Source organism: Bufo gargarizans, chromosome 6, assembly GCF_014858855.1.
Source record: "Bufo gargarizans isolate SCDJY-AF-19 chromosome 6, ASM1485885v1, whole genome shotgun sequence".
Taxonomy (NCBI): domain Eukaryota; kingdom Metazoa; phylum Chordata; class Amphibia; order Anura; family Bufonidae; genus Bufo; species Bufo gargarizans.
In genome coordinates this window covers 196965093-196992629 of record NC_058085.1, presented here as the reverse complement: position 1 = coordinate 196992629, position 27537 = coordinate 196965093, and the positions used below count along the sequence as shown (strand labels likewise).

Here is a 27537-nt window from a genome sequence, read left to right as displayed (position 1 = left end):
CAGTCGGGATGTGTAAATCCTCTTTTAGTGAATTTACTTTTATGGCATTATGCATTCTATCTTTCTTTGTGAGATAATTAAGAAACTATAAATGTGAATTGATAGTATTTTCTGTTGATTGCAGAACTTTGTGATAAAAGATATTGAGAAAAAATATATCCATATACAAGACTTATAGAACATCTAGTTAACATTCTTGATTGTATTCATTGAATTGAATCTATTTGTCATAGACAGGAGCAGGTTTTCCATATGGAGGAATGGACCCTTCCCAAGCAGTGTATCCACCAGCAAGTGGTGGTTATCCACCTCCACAAGCACCTATGTATGGGGCACCACAGCAACCTCAAGTGCCTGGTTTTGGTATGTACCCTTCTCTAGGGGGTGGACCTCAACCAGGGTTTAATACAGGATACCCAGGCCAGCTTCCCGGACAACCACTTCCAACACCAGGACAGCCACCAATGATGGCACCAGGGCAGCCACCAATGATGGCACCAGGACAACCACCAATGATGGCACCAGGACAACCACCAATGTTGGCACCAGGGCAGCCACCAATGCCAGCACCAGGTCAGCCACCAATGACATTCCCTGGCCAGCAACCAATACCAAGTTATCATCAGGCTCCAGCAGTGAACCCCTCCATGCCGCAGTATCCATCACTACCCTCAGGAACACCTAGTATTTCATCAACAATGGTAATTTTTATATTCCATGCAGTCTCACATTTGTTTAAATCTTGCTAATCTATTATATTGTTTCTCTTTTATAAACCACAATAAGGTTAAAGTGGTTTAAAGTTAATTTGTGAATTGCTTTTTTCTATCCAGGCAAGGAAACGAGGTACGATTACTGATGCACCAAACTTTGATCCACTCAGAGATGCTGAAGTTCTCAGAAAGGCCATGAAAGGATTTGGTAAGAAAATGTGGGGAAAAATGCAGCTACCAATGTTTCGTGAGGATATCATCCTATGTCTTTACTTTGAACTTGTAATACATTCAGGCGGTTTATACTCGTAGGTGCCCATTCTAATTTTAATAAGCTTTCTTTAGTCCAAACCTAAAATCTGACTATATATGAGACATGTATAGTCCACATACCTGGTGCCCTCCAGTTCCCTCCCATGTGTTTCCTCTCATGTGCTGCCTCTGTTTTGGTCCCCAGTTGGATTCATTTTAGATCGCCTCCATCATGTCAGACTTCCTTATGTACAGTCGTGGCCAAAAGTTTTGAGAATTACATAAATATTGGAAATTGGAAAAGTTGGTGCTTAAGTTTTTATAATATCAATTTGCATATACTCCAAAATGTTATGAAGAGTGATCAGATGAATTGCATAGTCCTTCTCTGTCATGAAAATTAACTTAATCCCCCCAAAAACTTTCCACTGCATTTCATTGCTGTCATTAACCTTCTCCCGACCGCCTAACGCAGGGATGCGTCCTGCGGGCGGCTGGGTTATTCCTCATTGACGCGCTGGCGCGTCATCCCGTAAGAACTGGGATTTTGCGTGAGCGTGCGCATGTGCGCACGTTCACAGCGACGCGCGGCTGACAAGTAAATCTACAGCCTGCCAGCAGCGATCATTCGCTGGCAGGCTGTAGATGCAATTTTTTTTTTAACCCTAAAAAAGTAAATTAGACGCTGTTTTGTTAACGGCGTCTAATATACCTGCTACCTGGTCCTCCCTTTTGCTTGGATCGAGCGCCAATCCCCACCCTACACTACACCCCCCCTGTCACTTATTAACTCCTTATTAACCCCTGATCACCCTATATAGATTCCCTGATCACCCCCCTGTCATTGATCACCCCCCTGTAAGGCTCCATTAAGACGTCTGTATGTGTTTCGCGGATCCGCAAAACACGGACAAGGGCGATATGCTTTCTGCATTTTGCTGATCCGCACATTGCCAGAACTGTATAGAAAATGCCTTTTTTTGTCCGCAATTGCGGACAAGAATAGGATGTTCTATAGGCTCTACAAAAAACGCAGTGTTCGCCCGATCAGGCCTGATCTTGTGCGCACACTTGCGTTCAGTCCGCCCCACCGCAGTGACAGAATTATTTTTTTCGGATCACTGCAAAAACACAGTAAAATCGCTGTGGCGTTATAAAGATCACTTTTGAGGGGCATGGCGAGTTCATAGAAGATTTTTTTTTTTGGCACAAGTTAGCGGAAATTGATTATTTATTTTTTGTTTTTTCTTACAAAGTCTCATATTCTACTAACTTGTGACAAAAAATAAAATCTTACATGAACTCGCCATACCCCTCACGGAATCCAAATGTGTAAAAAAAGGCCCTGTGAAATACTAAAGGTACTCTTTGGAATTTGGGCCCCTTTGCGCACCTAGGCTGCAAATAAGTGTCACAAATGTGGTATCGCCGTACTTAGAAGAAGTAGGGCAATGTGTTTTGGGGTGTATTTTTACATATACCCATGCTGGGTGAGATAAATATCTCTGTAAAAGACAACTTTTCCCATTTTTTTTTTTTTTTTTTTATACAAAGTTGTCATTTTACAGAGATATTTCTCTCACCCAGCATGGGTATATGTAAAAATACACCCCAAAACACATTGCCCTACTTCTCCTAAGTACGGGGATACCACATGTGTGACACTTTTTTGCAGCCTAGGTGCGCAAAGGGGCTCAAACTCCAATGAGTACCTTTTAGGCTACTTTCACACTTGCGTTCAGAGCGGATCTGTCTGGGGTCTGCCCAGACAGATCTGCTCATATAATGCAGACGATGGGATCCGTTCAGAATGTATCCGTCTGCATTATATTGTAGAAAAAATTCTAAGTGTGAAAGTAGCTTCAGACGGATCCGTCCAGACTTTACATTGAAAGTCAGTGGGGGGTGGATCCGTTTGAAAATTGAGCCATATAGTGTCAAATTCAAATGGATCCGTCCCCATTGACTTACATTGTAAGTCTGGACAGATCAGTTTGTCTCTGCATGGCCAGGCGGACACCCGAACCCTGCAAGCAGCGTTCAGGTGTCCGCCTGCTGAGCGGAGCGGAGGCCAAACGCTGCCAGACTGATGCATTCTGAGCGGATCTGCATCCACTCAGATTGCATTAGGGCTGGACGGATGCGTTCGGGGCCGCTTGTGAGAGCCTTTAAATGGAACTCGCAAGCGGAGCCCCGAACGCAAGTGTGAAAGTAGCCTCAGGAGGGCATTTTTAGACATTTGGATTCCAGACTTTTTCTCACGCTTTAGGGCCCCTAAAATGCAAGGGCAGTATAAATACCCCACATGTGATTCCATTTTGGAAAGAAGACACCCCAAGGTATTCCGTGAGGGGCATGGCGAGTTCATGTAAAATTTTATTTTTTGTCACAAGTTAGTGGAATATAAGACTTTGTAAGAAAAAATAAATAAATAAATCATTTTCCGCTAACTTGTGCAAAAAATAAAAATAAAAAATTATATGAACTCGCCCCTCACAGAATACCTTGGGGTGTCTTCTTTCCAAAATGGGGTCACATGTGGGGTATTTATACTGCCCTGGCATTTTAGGGGCCCTAAAGCGTGAGAAGTCTGGAATCCAAATTTCTAAAAATGCCCTACTAAAAGGTACTCATTGGAATTTGGGCCCCTTTGCGCACCTAGGCTGCAAATAAGTGTCACAGATGTGGTATCGCCGTACTCAGAAAAAGTAGGGCAATGTGTTTTTGGGTGTATTTTTACATATACCCATGCTGGGTGAGAGAAATAACTCTCTGTAAAATGACAACTTTGTATAAAAAAATAAAATGGGAAAAGTTGTCTTTTACAGAGATATTTATCTCACCCAGCATGGGTATATGTAAAAATACACCCCAAAACACATTGCCCTACTTCTTCTGAGTACGGCGATACCACATCTGTGACACTTATTTGCAGCCTAGGTGCGCAAAGGGGCCCAAATTCCAATGAGTACTTTTAAGATTTCACAGGGCATTTTCTACACATTTGGATTCCAAACTACTTCTCACGCTTTAGGTCCCCTAAAATGCCAGGGCAGTATAAATACCCCACAAGTAACCCCATTTTGGAAAGAAGACACCCCAAGGTATTTCGTGAGGGGCATGGCGAGTTCATGTAAAATTTTATTTTTTGTCACAAGTTAGTGGAATATGAGACTTTGTAAGAAAAAAAACAGAATTCCATTTCCGCTAACTTGTGACAAAAAATAAAAACTTCCGTGAACTCACTATGCCCATCAGCGAATACCTTAGGGTGTCAAAGTGCGTAAATTATTTTTTTTGCACCATAGTTTGTAAACGCTATAACTTTTACCCAAACCAATAAATATACACGTATTGATTTTTTTTTTTATCAGACATGTAGAACAATAAATTTAGAGAAATATTTATATAGAAATTGAGTTTTATTTGAAACATTTTACAACAGAAAGTGAAAAATGTAATTTTTTTGCAAAACTTTCTGTCAATTTTGATTAATATAAAAAAAAAAAAAAATGCAAAAATGTCAGCAGCAATGAAATACCACCTAATGAAAGCTCTATTAGTGAGAAGAAAAGGAGGTAAAATTCATTTGGGTGGTAAGTTGTATGACCGAGCAATAAACCATGAAAGTAGTGTAGTGCAGAATTGTAAAAAGTGGTCTGGTCATTAAGGGGGTTTAAGCTAGGGGGGCTGAAGTGGTTAAAGGACCTGCTGAGATCATTTCAGTAATCCTCTTGTTAACTCAGGTGAGAATGTTGACGAACACAAGGCTGGAGATCATTATGTCAGGCTGATTGGGTTAAAATGGCAGACTTGACCTGTTAAAAGGAGGGTGATGCTTGAAATCATTGTTCTTCCATTGTTAACCATGGTGACCTGCAAAGAAACGTGTGCAGCCATCATTGCGTTGCATAAAAATGGCTTCACAGGCAAGGCTATTGTGGCTACTAAGATTGCACCTCAATCAACAATTTATAGGATCATCAAGAACTTCAAGGAAAGAGGTTCAATTCTTGTTAAGAAGGCTTCAGGGCATCCAAGAAAGTCCAGCAAGCGCCAGGATAGTCTCCTAAAGAGGATTCAGCTGCGGGATCGGAGTGCCACCAGTGCAGAGCCTGCTCAGGAATGGCAGCAGGCAGGTGTGAGCGCATCTGCACGCACAGTGAGGCGAAGACTTTTGGAAGATGGCCTGGTGTCAAGAAGGGCAGCAAAGAAGCCACTTCTCTCCCAAAAAAACATCAGGGACAGATTGATCTTCTGCAGAAAATATGGTGAATGGACTGCTGAAGACTGGGGCAAAGTCATATTCTCTGATGAAGCCTCTTTCCGATTGTTGGGGCATCATGAAAAAGGCTTGTCCGGAGAAGAAAAGGTGAGCGCTACCATCAGTCCTGTGTCATGCCAACATTAAAGCATCCTGAGACCATTCATGTGTTGGGTTGCTTCTCATCCAAGGGAGTGGGCTCACAATTTTGCCCAAAAACACAGCCATGAATAAAGAATGGTACCAAAACACCCTCCAACAGCAACTTCTTCCAACAATCCAACAACAGTTTGGTGAAGAACAATGCATTTTCCAGCACGATGGAGCACCGTGCCATAAGGCAAAAGTGATAACTAAGTGGCTCGGGTACCAAAACGTTGACATTTTGGGTCTATGGCCTGGAAATTCCCCAGATCTTCATCCTATTGAGAACTTGTAATCAATCCTCAAGAGGCGGGTGGACAAACAAAAACCCACTAATTCTTACAAACTCCAAGAAGTGATTATGAAAGAATGGGTTGCTATCAGTCAGGAATTGGCCCAGAAGTTGATTGAGAGCATGCCCAGTCGAATTGCAGAGGTCCTGAAAAAGAAGGGCCAACACTGCAAATACTGACTCTTTGCATAAATGTCATGTAATTGTCGATAAAAGCCTTTGAAACGTATGAAGTGCGTGTAATTATATTTCACTACATCACAGAAACAACTGAAACAAAGATCTAAAAACAGTTTAGCAGCAAACTTTGTGAAAACTAATATTTGTGTCATTCTCAAAACTTTTGGCCACGACTGTAGACTGATGTAGGAACAGGCAAGACATGTCCCCCACTGCCCTGAAATGAACATAGGACCTGTGTCATCAGTGATGGTCTATCCTAGAGCAGTGGATGGGGTGATGTGTCATGTATAGTCAAATATTAAATTTGCACTGGAGGGCCACTTTAGTTTATTTGTGTTTTTACCTTTTTTAATAGGCACCAAAGTAGTTGTTTTGTAAAAAATAAAATAAAAAAATTGATAATGGTAAAAGGCATTTTAAACCAGTGTTCATACATGGGGCATGCATATGACTGCATACTAATAGCATCTACATAGTATGGAATGTCTCATACTGAACACTATTTATAGCCATTCTATTGGAGAATTTGGTGCCATATGTACTGAACAGTATCGAGTGTTGTCAGTAAAGCACAAACCTCTGTGCATGATAAGATCTGCATTACGCCCTCAAATGCCAGCACCAAATGGACTTTTAAAGGTCACAGTGGCATCTGCAAGTGACGAGTTGGACCGGCCTGGTTTAAAGGGAACCTGTCACCTGGAAAAGACAATTTACACTAATCACAGTACCTTAAAGTATCTCTCATAGTGTGCCCAAAGATGTATTCATATCTTCTTTCTGCGTTGTGCTGTCTCATAAAATCGACTTGTGAAACTGTGTTTGGCACCTTTTTGAAGTCGTGCTGAAGTCACAGGGGCAGCGGCCTCCTTGACTCAACCGTCGGATAAGCCCGCCCCTATGCCGCTCCTCCGCATATGATGAACATTTTTCCCTGTAGCCGTGACCGCGCTCTTCTCGCGCATGCGTCGTGCGTGTCCTGCCACAGCATGATCCCGGCTATGGCTCCCTCCCTGGCATCTTCTTGTTCACTGCGCCTGCGCCGTTCCTATACAGTTCATTCTCGCCTGCGGCGTGAGCGCGATCACTGTCTGCTTGCACTGCAGCGCAGTGAACATGCAGATGCCAGGGAGGGAGCCGTAGCCGGGATCGCGCTGCGGCAGGACGCGCACTGTGTATGCGCGAGAAGAGCGCGGCCACGGCTACAGAGAAAAATGACCATCAATATACAGAGGAGTGGCATAGGGGCGGGCTTATCCGACGGTTGAGTCAAGGAGGCCGCTGCCCCTGTGACTTCAGCATGACTTCAAAAAGGTGCCAAACACCGTTTTATAAGTCGATTTTATGAGACGGCACAACGCAGAAAGAAGATATGAATACATCTTTGGGCACACTATGAGAGATACTTTAAGGTACTGTGATTAGTGTAAATTGTCTTTTCCAGGTGACAGGTTCCCTTTAAGGTGTCCATACTCTCAATAAAATCGTTGTCCAAACCTGCAAATTTCGTTGGGATCCACCAACTGTCTCATGGGGGTGTTCCTAATGCCAAGCATGCATATGTATGGGACTGTTGGGGAAAATAGTTGTGGGCAGCATTAGAGTGTACATCAAGTTTTTTGAAAAAAAAGGTACAGATAAACTGTTACTTAGAAGACTAAAAGGGGTTTTCTCAGCACGCAGTTTTATACTTACCTGCTCCTGGCTCGCCGTCCACTTCCTGGTTTCGGCACTCAGCAGGGGGCGGGCTCCATCTTGATTGATGTCTTTTCCCGGCCGGGCCGCGCGCTGTACTGAACACGCACGCCGAGTCCGCGCATGCGCCATCTTCCTGGCCAGTATAGTATTTGCTAGGAAGAAGTCACCAGGGCGCATGCGGGGACTCGGCGTGCGCGTTCAGTACAGTGCGCGGCCGGCCGGGAGAAGAAAAGAAGTCGTCTGCGGCCACCGCGATTCCTGAGAAGAGCGGTGGCCGTAACCAGGGGAGACGGAAGACAACAGTCAGGTAAGTATAGGTTTATTTTTTTCTAAGGGGTGGGGATTTGTTAATGAAATATATTTAGAAAAATGATCACTGTTAAATCATTAACAGATTTAACCGTGATCATTAAGATAATACCCCTTTAAATATAAATATCGTAAGCTATCATTTTTGAATTGCTGTGCACTTTCAATTAAATGAAAACTTGTATGTTCTGTTAACAGGAACCGATGAAAAGGCCATCATTGAATGCCTGGGTAGCCGGTCTAGCAAGCAGAGGCAGCAAATCAGTTTATCCTTCAAAACAGCTTACGGGAAGGTAGGTATTCTGTCTAATCAAATGCTGCATACTTCATTTTTATATTTCCATTGTTGTGTACATCATTTTCCAGATCTCTCCAGAGACATGTCTGCAGGCGCTAGGGACAGGGATAGAAAAAACTTCATTGTGCAAAAAAAAAAACAATGATTTACAATTGCAGGGAAAGATTATTCAAGGTGTAGGGAAGGCATAGGGAGGAATCATTCCACAGTATTTGTGTTGAACAGGGTTCAGTCCGGGAGGTGACAGCCTGGGTAATAGGAACAATCCGATTACATCTTGCAGCACTGACTGGGCATCCAAATTGCCATTATACAGCTCTGTAATTCCAGCAAACCGTTTTTATTAGGGTGCTGATTAATACAGGCATTAACAGGGGTTATTACAAGGTAATATTTCTACATTTTATTTGCCCTAGTGCAGTGCAGTTATATGTTCTAAACGCATTGTTTCCCAACCAGTGTGCCTCCAGCTGTTGCAAAACTACAACTCCCAGCATGCTGGGAGTTGTAGTTTTGCAACAGCTGGAGGCACACTGGTTAGGAAACACAGTTCGAAAGCATTTTTTGTTGTGTATTAGTGGCAAAAGTAAAATATATTTGCTGCTCAGCGGTGCACTTTTTTGCGTGTATTAGTGGAAAAAGGAAAAATATCTTTGCCGCTCAGGTGTGCAGTGATATATTTTAAAGCCCAGTTTGCCGTGTTTTGGTGGCGAAATAAAAATTTATTCGCCGTTCAGCGTTGCATTTATCTGTTGAAAAGCCTTTTGTGTAAAAGTAGAAAAAAATAGGGCCTAATTGCCGTTCAGCGGTGCAGTTATATATTCTAAAGCCCTTTTTGCGGTATGGACCGAATTACGCAGTGGTGAAATTTCTTATGTGAAACAGGCTTTTTTTTTGAAAATTGATGGGTGATTGTAGACTTTGTTCTGTATGAACTGATGTTACATGTTCAAAAGCATTTAGTGTAGTGGGAAAGTGGGAAAAAATGTTGTTGTGAAAATTGATAGGTTATTGTAGACTTTGTTTTGTTTTTACCGATGTTATATGTTGAAAAACCTTTAGTGTAGTGTAAAAGTAGTGAAAACACAAACCCCAAATTAATGGGTCAATAATGGTAAATGTTGGACAACCCTATAAACTAAATATATAACAACAAAAATGGGTGACCTTGTTAAAGCTTAACTTTTAAACAACAATAAATATAAGATAATAGCCCATAAGTTCAATAATATAAAAAAATATGTGCTCCACAAGTTTGCCTTGATTTCCAGTGCTCAGTAAAAAAGGAACAGTCTTACCACAGGGTCACAAAGTGGTGCCACCATTATGGTCTCCAGCATCCAAGTGCTGGGTCTCTTCGTCAGTAGAGATGGAGGGAGACCCCAATGTCGGACCTGTTCATCCCAAGATGTTTATTTTTTTTATTGTTTAAGTATATTTAGTCCCCGCTATCTGAATATATTTCCGCTTCTGAAGCGGTGTCAGATTCAGAGTGGTCAGAGCATAGAAATTCATATGCCTGCTCTGCACTGAATAATCTCTGAAGCTCAGAAATAAATTAAAATAACTGACCGTCCCTAATAGACTAGTGACGGATGCCTAATGACGGACACCCACTGACGGACACCCTCTGACCGCGGGTAACAAACGGACACAGGGTCCCTTATGAAAATAATTGACCGTCACTGATGGACGCCTAATGACTGACACCCACTGACCGCCAGTTACGGACGGACAGTTAATAATTTTTATTTCTCGCCCATTTTCCTTGGGGGACACAGACCTTGGGTATAGCTCAGCTCCCTAGGAGGCGTGACACTAAGTAAAACTGTTAAGCCCCTCCTCCATCAGCTATACCCTCAGCCTGGAGATAGAGGCTACCAGTTTTAGCTTAGTGTCCAAGGAGGCAAGACACTCCCTGCTACTGCAGGGCTGTTTTCTCCTTGTTATTTTTACTTTTTCTTCTAATTTTGTTATTTTATTTTTTCCTAGGGATACCAGAGGCGCATTAGACCTCTCTGCTCTCCCGGGGTTGAGCTGCGCCAGTGCCAACTTATCTGCACTGCTGCCTCCCCCACAGAAGCAATAGGAGGATCTGGGCAGCAATGGCTCCCCTACATCCCGCCAGCTAGGGGGTCGCCCGCACGCCAAGCCCCTCTTCCAGCTTCCTGCCACTGCGGTGCCAGTGGCTGAAGGGGCGACCCTGCTGGAAAGGACTGAGGGTGAAGACGTCGGACGGTGAGATGGCTATTCCAGCCCATACCCCGTCCCTATCTGCAGCATCTACCCCTCTGGGTAAGGGGGGCACCCGTGGTCGCTCATTCTGAGCGCTCATCTGCAGGACAATGCAGCACAGCAGCATCCTCAGCACCCCCACGCCGTTCCCCCCCACGCTGCTATCTTTCTCCCCCCCCCTCCCCCTCATTCGGGGCTGACTCCATTTTTCTCTTCTCTCTCTCCCCCTTCCCGCCGAGAACGGGGGGCGGGGCTTAGCGGTCCCGGCAGGGGGCGGGGCTTACGCGCGCGTCATTTTGGGGGCGGAGCTACGTTCTCCTTCACAGGAGACATTTCAAGCGCTGGAGGGGGCGGAGCTTGTTCCCCGTGCTTTCTGCTGAGGTTTCCCGCGCTTCCTCACTCCTGACAGGAAGCTGGGACACGGTGGGGGACTCTAACCTCCTGTGTACATCGCTCGGCTTCTGTGGGCGCTCTCTGCTGCTCTCTGCTGCTCACTGCTGTTCACTGCTTCTCTGCTGCTGCTGATCTGGGCCATCTCCTGACGTTCTTCTGAGGCACTGGTAGGACAGTTAACCCTCTCCTAACCCTCCTGGTCATAGCTGCTATAACCCTTTGTGGTCTCTATATTAGAGTACAACCACACTTCAGCATGTCAGATCCCACAGGTGCCCCCAAACCCTGGTACCATGCCTGTACCGCCTGTAAGGAACTTTTTCCGCGTGGGCAATCTGAGCCGCATTGCCTTGCATGTCAGGCCCCGGTGCAGGGCCCGCTTCCCGCTGCGCCCCCCGGTGCCTCTGAACCCCCTGACTGGGCTAGGTCTCTGTCTCAGGCGGTGGAAAGCCTTACACACGTAGTGGGCCGTCTCGTGGATAGACCGCCTCTCCCGCAGGCTGCCACAATCCCTGTCGCACCCGCTGGGACTACCGTTTCTGCCGCCCCCACTGGTTCCCTGCCTCCCAGCGAATCTTCCAGGGCCCGGCATACTCAGAAACGTTCAAGGGTTGAGCGCACATCTTCTCCAGATGCTTCGCTCTCTCCGCCATGCGTGCGAGCTCAGTCAAGTCTATCCTCTCAAAGGGATACGCTTTCTGAGGGAGAACTGGCGGATTCGGACGTGGACATGGACTCAGAGCTTCCGTCCAAATTGGCGTCCGCGGTGGGGCATCTTGTCACTAGCATCCGTGATACCTTTCAGCTACACGATGACCCCCCCAGCTCTGAACAGGCCGGCGTGTCCTTTCTCCGCCCCAAACAGGCCTCCAAGGTTTTTCCCATACACGCTGATTTTTCTTCTGTGGTATCCAAGGCTTGGACTCGGCCTAACGTCCGCTTTATTACACCCAAAAAGCTGGACATTTGTTATCCCTTTCCAGCGGATTCTGTGACCACGTGGACATCCCCGCCTAAGGTTGATCCTCCCGTGGCTCGCCTGTCCAAAAGCACTACTATTCCTGTACAGGACGGATCTTCCCTCCAGTCTGTTGAGGACCGTCGTACGGAATCCCTCTCCAAGGCCATATTTACTGCCTCTGGTTCGGCCCTTAGACCGGTCTTTGCCTCCGCCTGGGTTGGCAAAGCGGTCTCTGAATGGGGTTTGCAACTGGAACGGGAGTTAGGGTCGGACGTCCCTGTTCAGGACCTCCGTTCCTTAGCCCAACTAATTGTTCAGGCCGGAAAATTCGTCTGTGAGGCCTCCCTTGATGCGGGTGCCCTCATTGCCCGTTCCTCTGCCCTGGCAGTTTCTGTCAGGAGGGAACTCTGGCTGAAGGTTTGGGCGGCGGACGCCGCTTCCAAACGCTCTTTGGCCGGCCTACCATTCACGGGTTCCCGCCTGTTCGGAACCCGTCTGGACGAACTTATATCAGAGGCCACGGGTGGGAAGAGTACTCACCTCCCCCAGTCCAGGCCAATGGGCGCCCCCCGTGGTCGCGCTGGTTCGTCCCAGTTTTCGGTCCTTTCGCAAGCCCACCGGGTCTAGACCCGCGGCCAGTTCTTCTTCCTCTGGCCCAGCCCAGGATAGACGCAAGAAGCCGTTTTTTCGGACGCAACCTACCTGGCGCAAGTCCCAGCCTGCACGGGCTCCCACAGGCCAGCAGCCCTCTGCCTGAAGGTGCGCCCCCACCCACCCGGGTGGGGGGCCGCCTTCTCCTATTCAGGAACGTATGGCGGGCCCACATCTCAGACGCATGGGCGCTCGAGATTGTATCTTGCGGATACAAAATCGAATTTGCGTCCATTCCGCCAGACCGTTTCTTCCGATCCCGTCCTCCGCGAGATCCCGTACGAGTGGCCGCCTTCTTCGCGGCCATTCACTCTCTAATGGACAAGGGTGTCGTCGCCCCCGTGCCTCCGACGGAAAGGTTCAGGGGGTTCTACTCGAACCTCTTTGTGGTTCCCAAGAAGGAAGGCTCAGTGCGTCCGATCTTGGACCTAAAACGCCTGAACCGTTTTCTCCGACTGCAGAGATTCCGGATGGAGTCTCTCAGGTCCGCAGTGGCCTCCCTGGAAAGAGGGGATTTCATGGCCTCAATCGACATTCAGGATGCATACCTCCACGTTCCGGTTGCTCCATGTCATCACCGCTTCCTGCGCTTCGCGGTGGGGGACGATCACTTCCAATTCGTCGCCCTTCCCTTTGGTCTGGCGACGGCTCCTCGAGTGTTCACCAAGGTCCTGGCCCCTGTCTTGGCCCTTCTACGTTCAAGAAGTGTTTTTCTTCTCCCATACTTGGACGACATCCTGGTCAAGGCACCCTCCTTCTCTCAGACATCCCGCAGTGTGGAACTCACTCTGGAGACCCTGACGCGGTTCGGTTGGATTATCAACCACCCCAAATCTTCCCTTACCCCCTCCAGACGGCTGATCTTCCTGGGGATGCTCCTGGATACAGAGTTGGCGGAGGTCCGCCTTCCGTCGGACAAGCGTCTGGCCCTTCGCGGGTCGGTTCGCAGTCTCCTCCGTCATCACCGCCCTTCCCTCAGATCCAGCATGCGGTTGTTGGGAAAGATGGTTGCCTGTTTCGAAGCGGTGCCGTTCGCACAATTCCGATCCCGCACCTTTCAGAGGGCAATTCTGTCGGCCTGGGACAAATCACCGAGGAGTCTGGACAGGACCTTTCTTCTGCCTCCCCTGGCTCGGGCTTCCCTCGGCTGGTGGTTGCATATCCCTCTAAGGGGGAAGTCCTTCCTTCCACTGAACTGGCTGGTGATTACCACAGATGCCAGCTTACAGGGGGTGGGGGGGGGTTTTCCCTCCCCGGTCCGTCCAGGGCGTTTGGTCTCTATCGGAGTCCAGACTTCCAATCAATATTCTGGAACTGAGGGCGATTCTTCTGTCCCTCAGACACTGGACCCATCTGCTGAGGGGCCACCCTGTTCGGATCCAATCGGACAATGCCACGGCTGTGGCATACATAAACCATCAGGGAGGCACTCGCAGCGCTGCAGCGATGCAAGAGGTGACCCTCATTCTCCTCTGGGCGGAGACGCACGTGCCGGCCTTATCTGCGATTTACATCCCGGGGGTGGACAACTGGGCGGCGGATTTCCTCAGCCGGTCCACCATCGACCCGGGAGAATGGTCCCTGCACCCAGAGGTGTTCGAAGCCCTTTGTCTTCGCTGGGGTCGCCCCGACGTGGACCTCATGGCCTCCAAATTCAACCACAAGGTCCCCCTATACCTGGCCAGGGCACGGGACCCGAAGGCATACGGCGCCGACGCGCTCGTCCTTCCGTGGCGCGAATTCTCCCTTCTGTACGTCTTTCCTCCTTTTCCCCTCCTGCCACGGGTTCTTCGGAGGATCGCGGCAGAGGGCGTCCCCGCGATTCTAATCGCCCCGGATTGGCCCCGCCGGTCTTGGTACGCCGACCTAATGTTGCTGTTGGCAGACGCACCGTGGCCACTGCCCTCCAGGGAAGACCTTCTCTCTCAGGGACCGATCTTCCACGAGCATTTAGGCTCGCTACGTTTGACGGCGTGGCTATTGAGACCGCCGTCTTAACGCGACGGGGTTTCTCCGCGGACGTAGTCCGCACCATGATCCGGGCTCGTAAGCCCGTATCCTCTAGGATCTACTATCGGGTTTGGAGGTCCTATCTGGGGTTCTGTGAGTCCCGGAGCATCCCACCTCTCCGGTTTTCTCTTCCCACAATCCTGTCCTTCCTCCAGTCGGGTCTGGACCTGGGGCTGTGCCTCAGTTCTCTGAAGGGTCAGATTTCGGCGCTGTCTATTCTTCTCCAGCGTCCCCTGGCCCCTCTAGGGCCAATTAAGACCTTTTTACAAGGGGTGGCTCACTCTGTTCCGCCGTACCGCCCTCCAGTTCCTTCCTGGGACCTGAATGTGGTGCTCTCGGCGCTCCAATCAGCCCCCTTCGAGCCTTTACGGGAGGTCTCCCTTCGCCTTCTGTCCTGCAAGGTCATCTTTCTTGTGGCCGTCACGTCTCTCCGACGGGTGTCGGAGTTAGCGGCTCTTTCTTGCTCCGAACCTTTCCTGATCTTCCACCAGGATAAGGTTGTGCTTCGGCCTGTCCCGACTTTCCTGCCAAAGGTGGTCTCCGCCTTTCACATCAATGAGGACATCGTCCTTCTGTCGCTCTGTCCCTCTCCTTCCCACCCCAGAGAACGGGAACTGCACCGTCTGGATGTGGTCAGGGCGTTGAGGATTTACTTGGAGGTCACCGGGTCCTTTCGGCGCACGGACTCCCTGTTTGTGGTTCCGGAGGGTTCGCGCAAAGGGTTGGCGGTCTCCAAGGTGGCTATTGCCCGTTTCATTAAACTGGCGGTGTCTGAGGCTTATCGAGCCAAGGGCAGACCTCCGCCTTTCGGCGTCACTGCTCATTCCACCAGAGCAGTCGGAGCTTCCTGGGCGCAGAGGCATCGGGCCTCGGCTGAACAGTTGTGCAAAGCAGCCACTTGGTCCTCTCTGCACACTTTCACAAAGTTCTATAGGGTGCATACGCATGCATCAGCGGATGCTGCTTTGGGCCGCCTGGTTTTGCAGGCAGCGGTTTCCTGATGCTCTGGTGGTGTTCCGCCTTGGGTTTGTGGTCCCTCCCTTCTTGGACTGCTCTTGAACGTCCCAAGGTCTGTGTCCCCCAAGGAAAATGGGCGAGAAAAGGAGATTTTTGTATAACTTACCAGTTAAATCTCTTTCTCGCTCTTCCTTGGGGGACACAGCACCCACCCTTCTGTGTTTGGTTACAGGGTTATGGTCTGGCGCCCCGTTGGGTTGCTGGCTGGTTGTTTCCGTTATTGGTTGTTATCCTTTCACTACTTGGACACGCAACTGGTAGCCTCTATCTCCAGGCTGAGGGTATAGCTGATGGAGGAGGGGCTTAACAGTTTTACTTAGTGTCACGCCTCCTAGGGAGCTGAGCTATACCCAAGGTCTGTGTCCCCCAAGGAAGAGCGAGAAAGAGATTTAACTGGTAAGTTATACAAAAATCTCCTTTTTTTTATTTTATTACAGTAAATCGCACAGCCAGGACAGAATTCTGAGGGGAGAGAGAAACACACCCCATGTCCTCACTGTGTTTGTTAGTAAATATAATGGATGTGATCTCCATGATAGGTTTATCATGAAGACCACATGATCAGGGACCATTACTAATGGTCCCTGATGGTTACTGTGCTGCAGGTAGTACTTCAGCACTGGCTGGCTCCATTTTGTTTCTTTTTTTTTTTGTTTACCGGGAAAGGGGGGGGGGGGGGGTGGTGGCTACTGCCTTTTTATTAAATTTATTGGGGGCCATATTGGGAGTGCTGTGGGATCCGATCGGGGCATAATTACTTATTATCTGAGACATACTTCAGGGGCTGCGGTGGCCGGCTTATAGTGTGCGCATGCGCCGGGCCACCGACACCATCTTTCTTGAGGGCGGGGGGAGGGTGAGAATTGGGACCCAGCTTTTCCTTATGGGGAAGCTAGGGGACCCGATCCCTGCATCAGAGACTTTCTCCCTCCTGTCTTACATGAGAGGAAGGAGAAAGTTTACTGCCGGCACATTTTCGGTGATTTTCTCTGATCACTGCCTCGAGCCCTCATCTACTTCCGGTAGCTGCGGGCACAGAGCTCCAGCACTTGATTTAAGTTCTAACTTGGGCTGAAGTGCCACTGTAAAAAGGTGACGCTCCAGGCCAAGGCCCCTTAGTGACCGCCGTATAAGCACATATGGGTGGTCACTAAGGGGTTAAGAGGCACAGGTCTCTTAAACGGGTTGTCCCACAAAAAATATTTAGTAGATTTGTTTGAAACCAGCACCTGGATCTGAATACTTTTGTAATTGCATGTAATAAAAAATTTAGCATAGCCAATGTGTTATTCAAAAAAAATTATCTGTATAGCGCCACCTGCTGTTTTTCTTGTTTCTTTGACCTGCTTACTGAGATGGACGCACATGCTCAGCTTCATTCCTTAACTGCCTCCTGAGCTGTGATAGGGAGAGCATGAACACGCCCCCTTAGCTGCAGCAGAAAAGACCCTCCTCTTGAGCTGTCCGCTTGATATAAATCTAGCAGAGCAATGAATGGGGAGATCTCTGATTCCATGTCAGGTACAGGGCTGGTTTTAGATTTGTTAGAAAGAGATTGCCATGTAGTATATCATTTTTACATTAGTTGTGGGATAACCCTATAATAGATTTTGCATATTTCCACGCAGTCCATGCACCAAACTTTCAGGTCTATACCAGCTATGAGCCGGCAGGCGTGAATTCAAACTATTATTTATAGGGGTGCACCGAAATTCCGGCGGCCGAAAATATCGGCCGAAAATGGGCCTAATCCATTTCGGCCGATATTGGTACATATCGGCAGAAAATATGGTTATATACGTTCGGGCGGCCGGCCGGCGGCGCCCCTCATGCTGTGCCTCCTAAACGCTTGCCGCTCTAAAGAATCTCCGGCTCAGTGCTGCGCAGCCTGCTGTGTCTCTCTGTGCTACTGCTGTTGTTAGCGTAGCGTGGCCGAGCTCTGTTCGTTCCGCGGTACAGGAGCTTTTATTTCCTGTACCCGGCCGGACTGACAGGAAGTGCTCACTTAGTGTGCACTTCCTTTCAGTCCGGCCGGGTACAAGAAACAAATGCTCCTGTACCGCGGACCGAACAGAGCTCAGCCACGCTACACTAGAGGTGACAAGGGGGGGGGGGGTGTGTAAAAGGAGTGTGATAAGGAGGGGGGGGTATGAGTGACAAGGGAGGGGGGTAGAGAGTGACAAGGGAGGGGGGTAGAATGAGAGTGACAAGGGAGGGGGGTAGAATGAGAGTGACAAGGGAGGGGGAGTAGAATGAGAGTGACAAGGGAGGGGGGAGTAGAATGAGAGTGACAAGGGAGGGGGGAGTAGAATGAGAGTGACAAGGGAGGGGGGAGTAGAATGAGAGTGACAAGGGAGGGGGGAGTAGAATGAGAGTGACAAGGGAGGGGGGAGTAGAATGAGAGTGACAAGGGAGGGGGGAGTAGAATGAGAGTGACAAGGGAGGGGGGAGTAGAATGAGAGTGACAAGGGAGGGGGGAGTAGAATGAGAGTGACAAGGGAGGGGGGAGTAGAATGAGAGTGACAAGGGAGGGGGGAGTAGAATGAGAGTGACAAGGGAGGGGGGAGTAGAATGAGAGTGACAAGGGAGGGGGTAGAATGAGAGTGACAAGGGGAGGGGGTAGAATGAGAGTGACAAGGGAGGGGGGTAGAATGAGAGTGACAAGGGAGGGGGTAGAATGAGAGTGACAAGGGAGGGGGGGGAATGAGAGTGACAAAGGAGGGAGGGGGAGAGTGACGAGGGAGGGGGAGAGTGACAAGGGAGGGAGGGGGGGAGAGTGACATTTTTTTTAAAATAACCACTTTGGGTGGCATTGTGTGTATAATATCTATGTATTTGTTTAACTTTATATTTTAATTCACTTTCCTTTTTTTTTTACTTAAAAAAAGTATTTGGGCAAAAAGGCAGTTTTGGTTTCGGTCAAGGGCATCCTGAATTTTCGGTTTCGGACCAGAATTTTCATTTCGGTGCACCCCTAATTATTTATGCTATTTTTTGGTGCAATGTAAATCCATTGGGATGCGGAAAGCCATGCCCCCTCCTGGTAAGCCCCACCCACTTTTCTTGCCACTTGCCAATAAATGTAGCAAGAGAAGTACAAAGTTGCAAATTATGCTTCAAATACAGTGTGCGCCTTAATTTGCTACCTTTTTATGATACAATAGTGGTGTAAACACCTTGATAACTGACCCTAATAACTTTTGTGTTCCATTATGTTTTAAAGGGAATATGTCACTAGTTTTATGGTGTCTTAACTAAGGCTACTCTCACATCTGGCAGGGGATCATAAAACCTTAATTAAAAGCATCCGTTCTATTTAACCCCTTAAGGACACAGCCTTTTTACACCTTAGGACCAGGCCATTTTTTGCAAATCTGACCAGAGTCACTTTAAGTGCTGATAACTTTAAAACGCTTTGACTTATCCAGGCCGTTCTGAGATTGTTTTTTCGTCACATATTGTACTTCATGACACTGGTAAAATGAAGTTAAAAAAATATTTTTTTTGCACCAAAAAATACCTAATTTAACAAAAATTTGGAAAAATTTGCAAATTTCAAAGTTTGTTTCTCTACTTCTGTAATACATAGTAATACCCCTAAAAATTGTGATGCCTTTACATTCCCCATATGTCTACTTCATGTTTTGAATTATTTTGGGAATGATATTTTATTTTTTGGGGATGTTACAAGGCTTAGAAGTTTAGAAGCAAATCTTGAAATTTTTCAGAAATTTACAAAAACCCAATTTTTAGGGACCACTACAGCTCTGAAGTCACTTTGCGAGGCTTACATAATAGAAACCACCCAAAAATGACCCCATTCTATAAACTACACCCCTCAAGGTATTCAAAACTGATTTTACAAACTTCGTTAACCCTTTAGGTGTTGCACAAGAGTTATTGGCAAATGGGGATGAAATTTGAGAATTTCATTTTTTGGGCTAATTTTCCATTTTAACCCATTTTTTCCACTAACAAAGCAAGGGTTAACAGCCAAACAAGACTGTATCTTTATTGCCCTGACTCTGCCGTTTGTAGAAACACCCCATATGTGGCCATAAACTACTGTACGGCCACACAGCGGGGCGTAGAGTGAAAGGTGCGCCATATGGTTTTTGGAAGGCAGGTTTTGCTGGACTGTTTTTTTGACACCATGTCCCATTTGAAGCCCCCCTGATGCACCCCTAGAGTAGAAACTCCAAAAAAGTGACCCCATTTTAGAAACTACGGGATAAGGTGGCAGTTTTGTTGGTACTAGTTTAGGGTACATATGATTTTTGGTTGCTCTATATTACACTTTTAGTGCGGCAAGGTAACAAGAAATAGCTTTTTTGGCACCGTATTTTTTTTGTTATTTACAACATTCATCTGACAGGTTAGATCATGTGGTAATTTTATAGAGCAGGTTGTCACGGACGCGGCGATACCTAATATGTATACAATTTCTTTTTATTTATGTAAGTTTTACACAATGAATTAATTTTTAAAACAAAAAAAAGTTTTAGTGTCTCCATAGTCTAAGAGCCATAGTTTTTTCAGTTTTTGGGCGATTATCTCAAGTAGGGTCTAATTTTTTGCGGGATGAGATTACGGTTTTATTGGCACTATTTTGGGGTGCATATGACTTTTTGATCGCTTGCTGTTACACTTTTTGTGAAGTAAGATGACAAAAAATTGCTTTTTTTACACCGTTTATTTTTTTTTTTACGGTGGTCACCTGAGGGGTTAGGTCATGTGATATTTTTATAGAGCCGGTCGATACGGACGCGGCGATACCTAATATGTATACTTTTTTTTATTTATGCAAGTTTTACACAATGATTTCATTTTTGAAACAAAAAAATCATGTTTTAGTGTTTCCATAGTCTAAGAGCCATAGTTTTTTCAGTTTTGGGGCGATTATCTTGGGTAGGGTATGATGCATTTTAGGAATACTAAAGTTTCTGATCCCCGCGGTCAGGGACCGCGGGGATCAGAAACTTCAGAAATCGCAGCAAACCGCAGGTCTGAATTGACCTGCGGTTTGCCGCGATCGCCGACCCCCCCCCGCGCATTTAGCCTAGGTGCCTGCTCAATGATTTGAGCAGGCACCGGGTTCCGATCATTGCCAGCCGCACGGCAGTGATCAGAAATACACAGGGCGTACATGTACGCCCTGTGTCCTTAAGTACCAGGGCACAAGGGCGTACCTGTACGCCCTATGTCCTTAAGAGGTTAATACATCCTGATGGCTCAGTTTTGTATTAAATAAAAACGAAACAAACCTGAGTCAGTGGGTGCCTGATCTGTTTTTTTCTGTAACCCCAAAAACTGATCAGGCACCGTTGACTTAGGCTACTTTCACACTTGCGGCAGTGTGATCCAGCGGGCAGTTCCGTCGTCGGAACTGGCCGCCGGATCCGCCGATCTGCTGCTGACTGAAAGCATTTGTGAGACGGATCCGGATGCGGAACGACGGATCCGTCTTGTACATTTTTCTCATTTTTACCGATCTGCGCATGCGCATACTGGAACGACGGATCCGGCATTCCGGTATTCTGAATACATTCCTATGGCATTCCGGCGCTAATACATACCGGCATTCCGGCGCTAATACATTCCTATGGGAAAAAATGCCGGATCCGGCGTTCAGGCATGTCTTCAGTTTTTTTCGCCGGTGAGAAAACCGTAGCATGCTACGGTTTTCTCTTTTGCCTGATCAGTCAAAACGACTGAACTGAAGACATCCTGATGCAAACTGAACGGATTACTCTCCATTCAGAATGCATGGGGATAAAACTGATCAGTTCTTTTCTGGTATAGAGCCCCTGTGATGGAACTCTGTGCCGGAAAAGAAAACCGCTAGTGTGAAAGTACCCTTAAGCTACTTTCACACTAGGGGCAGCCTTCTCCGGAAGGCTGTTCCGGCAGGGGAAGAGCCTGCCAGGTCCATGTTGCCGCTAGTGCCCCGTGCCGCCGGCCTCCGTCAATGGGACCGGAGCGGACTTCCGGCTGCACGGTGCACTAGCGGCAGCACAGATTTGGCAGGCTCTTCCCCCGCCGGAACAGCCTGCCGGAGAAGGCTGCCGCTAGTGTGAAGGTAGCCTTAGGGTACTTTCACACTAGCATTAGAAGAATACGGCAGGCAGTTCCCGCCGGGTCCAGATATCCGTATGCTGCAGTATTTTGTCCGGTCAAATACTGTACAAGGGACGGAACGGAAGACATCCTGATGCATACTGAATGGTTTGCTTTCCATTCAGAATGCATTGGGACAAAACTGATGCCTTTTTTTTTTCGGTATTGAGAGCCTTTACCGGATTTCAATACCGGAAAAGAATAACGCTAGTGTGAAATAACCCTTTTAGGGTAAAATGTGTATGACTGTGTCTGAGGAACCATCGTATAACCGCTGTTCAACCATTAACCAACTTGTATCTAATGTATATGGCCACCTTAGGAGTTTACGGACACAGCTTTTCTATTTTTCTCCCACTGTCATACACTTAGTGGGTAAGTTTGGATCCATCTGGAAAAATGGAACAGAATAGGACAATGCTCTGAGTTTCTCATAACGTACACAAGTATCCATGAAAGAACTGTACCTCACGTGACTGCTGAGGCCTGATATGTTACAGGAATGTACTTGGCAAACTGAATATTATTTCCTTTCATATTAGGATTTGATAAAGGACCTGAAGTCTGAACTTTCTGGGAACTTTGAGAAAACAATTTTAGCAATGATGAAATCGCCAGTCGTGTATGACGCCTATGAAATCCATGATGCCATTAAAGTGAGTGCAATGCAAGGACGCAAACTAAGTAATATGTGTGATCAGAAAAGAATGGCCTCTAACCTCTTTGTATCTTCACAGGGTGCTGGCACAGATGAGGAATGTCTCATTGAGATCCTAGCATCTAGGCCAAATGCAGAAATTCTGGAAATCAACAGAGTGTATAAAGCAGGTAAATGTGCCAGGCTCCTGATGCTAATCTTGCTTTGTATTAGTGTCTTTGTACGGATCGCCCAGATAAGTTGTATAGTAAAATGCCCAGGTTTTATTCAGAATACAATTCGATTATTACACTTTCTTTCTATACATTTTGAATGAGTTAAAGTGATGCATTGTGTTTCTCTTCAGAGTTTAAGAAGACGCTGGAACAATCTCTGAAGAGTGACACATCTGGACACTTCCAAAGACTGCTCATTTCCCTTAGTCAGGTAATCCCACCTATGCACACTTACAATTGCAATAGATTTTTATGTTTGCCTGTGTTTCCCATTTATCAGCCTATTAAAAATTCTGCACGGCACAGAACATATCAATGCAGTGACATAAAGTTTGGATTGCTCACTAATTTTGTTAAAAGGAAAAAACTCTGGGAAAAACTGAGCTTGTTGATTTTTGCAAAAAACATGTAGAACTATATCCATGGTCAGTATAAAGATTTTGCCCATGAGCTATACATTTAAAGATCTGTGTAACACGTGTGTGGAAAGACATTTTTATCATTAATGTAGGAAGAGATTGTTAACAATTAGTGAGGAAGAGGTTTTCCAGTTCAATATTGACAGTCTGTCCCCAGTATCTGTCATCGGTATCTGTTTACTGGGGGTCTGACTTCCCAGCACCAGCACTGATCAGATGTTTGAAGAGGCTGCACCACTGCAGTGAGCACCCTCCTCGCATCATACCAAGCACTGTATCATTCATTGTAGGCCATGTGGCCAATTAATGTGATGACACTCGTCCACTACTACTGACCATGCCACTCACCGGAGTGCGTTAGCCACATCTAGTAGCTGATTAGGGGGTGCCAGGAGTCAGACCCCCCCCCCCCCCCCCCAGATATTACCGACTTATCCTTAGTATAGGTTATCAATATTTAACTCCTGGAAAACCCCTTTAAACAGTAATATGGCATAATTTGATTACTGTATTTTCCAGATTATAAGACACACCCCATTGTAACAAACTGCAACGGCGCATGTGGTCACCTCATTAAATACATCCAAGTAAATGTATCTTCTGTCATGGCTCCAGGGTGTCCTGCCATACATACACAGCTCTGCTAGACAAACATAATGTACATACACACACACATAGCTCTGCAGTATGCATATTGTACACATACAGCTCTGCTGCATTCATATAAACACAGTGCTGCACCCATGGCTTTAAAGCAAACACAGCACTGCTGCATTCACACACAGCTCTGCTGCATATTTATGCATACACACACAACTTTGTTGCACACACAGCTTTGCTACATGCACACACACAGCTCTGCTGCGTATGCATGCATACAGACACTCATACACATCTTTGATAAAAACTCACATTTGTGCACTAGTGCCAGCTGTATAATCTTCCTGGTTTGGCCCCATTGTCAGGCAGGGAGAGAGAGAAGAGTGCAGATTTACACCTCTCTCACTGGTTGGGCATGGCACTGTAGAAAAACTTTGCCAAATTATTAAAGAAGCAGTCAGGGAGTTCTAACACTGCAGGTCCTCCCTGACTGCAGACTGTAAGAGGCGGGCACTTTTTAGCAAGATTTTTTTTTTCTTGCTAAAAGTGTCTTATAGTCCAAAATATACTGTTAATTGAAATGTATCTTACTAACACTGACAGCATGTCTGGCCTTAGAGATGCACAGGGATCCTTGGCCAAACCAGTGCCTTTTGATCAGTATAAATTTTAATATTCGTAGTATGGTATTATTTAGATGCTGCACAGCATTTTTAGTATGTCAGATAAATTAAATGGAGCCTATCAGCACTTTTGACCATGGAGTATAAACATAACTTTTGTTGAGCTTTTCTCATCAGGATTAGTGTGTATATGAAGTTTTATTCGCCCAGATTCTACTGCTGTAAGGCTCCATTCACACGTCCGCTATTTCGTTCCGCATTTTGCGGAACAGAATTGCGGACCCATTCATTACTATGGGGCAGCACAATGTGCTTCTCGGACACGGAATTGCGGATCCGCACTTCCGTTCCGCCAAAAAATAGAACATGTCCTATTCTTGTGTGGTCCGCAAAATGCGGAACGCACCATTGCCGCTTTCTGTGTTTTGCGGCTCCATGGATCCACAAAACACGTTGTGTACGTGTGAATGGAGCCTAAGTGCGCAGGAGGCGAAGCTTCACTGTGAAGTGCTGTCTGGATCTAACCAGGAGACCACTACACATGATACGCAGAGGGAAAGGTCTGTGAAGCAGCTCAATACATAGAGCACCTCACAGTGAAGCTCTGCCTGCAGGAGCAGAATTCGGCAGAATAAAAATTCATATTCACACTACTCCTGATAGTTCCACAGAAGGTAGGTTTGTTCTGCCTTTCCCAGTGCCTACCTAATGCTGTCAGCAACATGGTCAAAAGTGCTGACACTCTACCTTTTAATGCGGGGAGCTTTTATTTGATCACTGTATGCTGATGTTACTTGAGTTGTGTCTTGTATATTGCATATACAGTTTATGCATTTACCACACTGTATATTTTTTTTTTATTACATTTTTTGACTGCTATGTGGAATCGCTACTTTAACACAATACTGTGTGGTATCTTTATTTGTAGACTATATAACAGTACACCATATCGGGAGGGTGACATAAAAACATAACAAAGGGCACCATTCAATATAAGGCCAGTCCTTTCTGAAAATCAGTTTTAATCATTTTAGTACAGCCTGCTATAATGGAGAACTACCAAAGGTGACAGTGTCACTTATGTGACAAGATGTTCCCTAGTTAGGATATGCTATCCCTTTATTATATTTTGAGTTCACCAAGTGTTTTTTATTTCTTACTCTCCAGGGGAACAGAGATGAGAGTGCCCATGTAGATATGTCACTGGTCCAGCGTGATGTACAGGTGAGAACATGGATGAATTTTTATTATTGTTGTTCTCTGGAATAGGTAGTGCTCATTCAGCCTTTTATGGCATTTCTCCAGGCTGTGCCATAAATATTTAATAAATGCAGATCCCAGAGGAGTCATGAAGGTTATGGAAACGGCTAAGCACACCTACTTTGCCGTTTCCATATCTTTCCAGATGTATGAGGAGGCTGCTGTTAAATGGTCACCTCTCCATCCATTCTCTGTCTGAATAAGGATGCTGGTGGTCACCTCAACAGATGGAACAGATGTCAGGGAACTCCCATTCTCCACATGTGTCCAACCGTAGCTTTACATGAATTTTGTCAAGAATGCCTTACTATACAAAGTCAATACAATATTGCAACATGCTAGCAAAATTCTTGACATCACAACCACTGAGTGAATAAATTTAGCATATACAAGAAAGACATCAGTTCAAAGACGAGCAACTAATGTAATAAATAGAATAATTGGACTACAATACCCCAAAAGAATATCTAAGTTAGGGTTATTTAGTTTAAAAAAGAAGGCTGCTGAGTGACCTTAAAACTATGTATACATACAGCCATAAGAATAACAAAGTACAACTTATTTTAATTCTTTTACGTATCGGAACAAAATAAAAAACAATCTGGTCCTTAAAAAGTCTTCCCATTAGATAAATACATCTTTTTTGGTAGATGATCACCGAGCGTTCGTATGAACATCTTGCAGTGTAATACTGCCGCCGATTGCCCAATGAACGAACAAACGCTCCATCATCTGGGAATCCTAGTCTTTTAACATGTGAAAAAAATGATTGTTTGCAGGTGTCAGATCGAGGTGTCTAATAACGATCTGCCGCCGCCAAGCCACACAGCGTGGGGACGAGCGATAAGGAGATCACTGCATGTAATAGCAGCAGTCTCTTTCTGAGCAAATGATTGCTGGGAGGGAACTCTTCCCTCCTGACAATTGTCTGCCACATTAATGCTTACATAGGAATTAAGAGGGTTAACTTAATTGTGACCACCTCTAAAAGCACAAGTTTTGGCAGTCATGCATGTGCTAATATAATGCCAAGAAGGAAAGACATCAGCAATAATTATAGAGAAGCAGTCGGTGCTGCCCTTCAATCTGGGAAGGGTTAATAGACCCTTTCGTATGGCTGTTGTAGAAGTCAGTGTGGGTACTAATGACAGTGATCTCACCCAGGACTGCAACTATAACAAGGGGACATTTTCTACACCTAGAGGAAAGAAGGTTTCTACACCAACATAGAAGTTGATTCTTTACTGTAAGAGCAGTGAGATGATGCAACGGTATAGAAGGTGAAGAATTCTGGAGAAGGGTCATTGATCCAGGAAGGTATTCTGATGGACATATGGACTGAACGGACATAGTTACATAGTTAATACTGTTGAAAAAAGACATAAGTCCATCAAGTTAGTTCAACCAAACAAACTTTGGTTTGTCTAAAGTGACAACATTTGCAATTCTTTAACTTTTTCCAACACCCTTGCCACTTTCCAAAAAGTGGGTGGGAGGAGGCGGGCTGCAGGCAGGATCTCTACAACCCCAACTCCTTTTACATTATGTGTGCCAGAAAACTGGTATCGATTACACCAGAAATTGAGTCCAGCTCCTGGAGGCCTGACATCTTAATAATTTTGGCGCATCTCATATTAGACCAGGACAAATTAAGACTGGCATGCACAACACCAGTCTTAATAAATCCCCCTCTATTACTGTGTTGCATCTTCTTCAAGTCTGGTTATCTCGATATCTGGTTATCACATCTTATGGTAAGTCGTACCAAAAGAAAAGGAAGGATACATCTACAATTGCTTGTCCCATAGGCGGCACATGCCATAAACATGTATGATGGGATGGGAAGGTACTTTTCTTGGTTCTCTAATTACTAATGCACTACTTACCTGAGCTAACCTTTATCTTTTAGCGTTTAAAGAGAACCTGTCACCTCCAACAAGCATCCCAACCCGTCAGCAGTACCTTAGAGTAGCCAGCAGCATGTTTGTAACGATCATTTTCTTCCTGCAGGCAGATAAAGCAGAAGCTGTAAAAACGTTCTTTAATCCCCTGCCGGCGCGCATCTCTAGTCAGGCTTGAAGTCACGGAGGCAGCGGCCTCTTGCTTCAATTCAAGGTAACCACGCCCCCTTCCCTGCCCCTTCGCTGTGACTGACAGCCGGCAGTTCGGCAAAGCCAGCTAAACTGTCGTGCATAAGCGCTGTCAATCACAGGGAAGGGGGCGTG

The 27537-nt window shown here is 46.2% G+C and overlaps 1 protein-coding gene across 1 annotated transcript in view; it reads left to right on the top strand.

Moving 5' to 3' along the window:
* The window catches only part of ANXA11 (annexin A11), a 70960-nt gene that overhangs the window by 19827 nt on the left and 23596 nt on the right, over positions 1-27537 (top strand). Inside the window, exons 4-10 of the mRNA XM_044296687.1 lie at positions 234-701; positions 834-921; positions 8054-8148; positions 22080-22193; positions 22275-22365; positions 22542-22621; positions 25220-25276. Of these exons, the coding sequence (XP_044152622.1) occupies positions 234-701; positions 834-921; positions 8054-8148; positions 22080-22193; positions 22275-22365; positions 22542-22621; positions 25220-25276 (993 nt within the window). The remainder of the gene's footprint in view (positions 1-233; positions 702-833; positions 922-8053; positions 8149-22079; positions 22194-22274; positions 22366-22541; positions 22622-25219; positions 25277-27537) is intronic.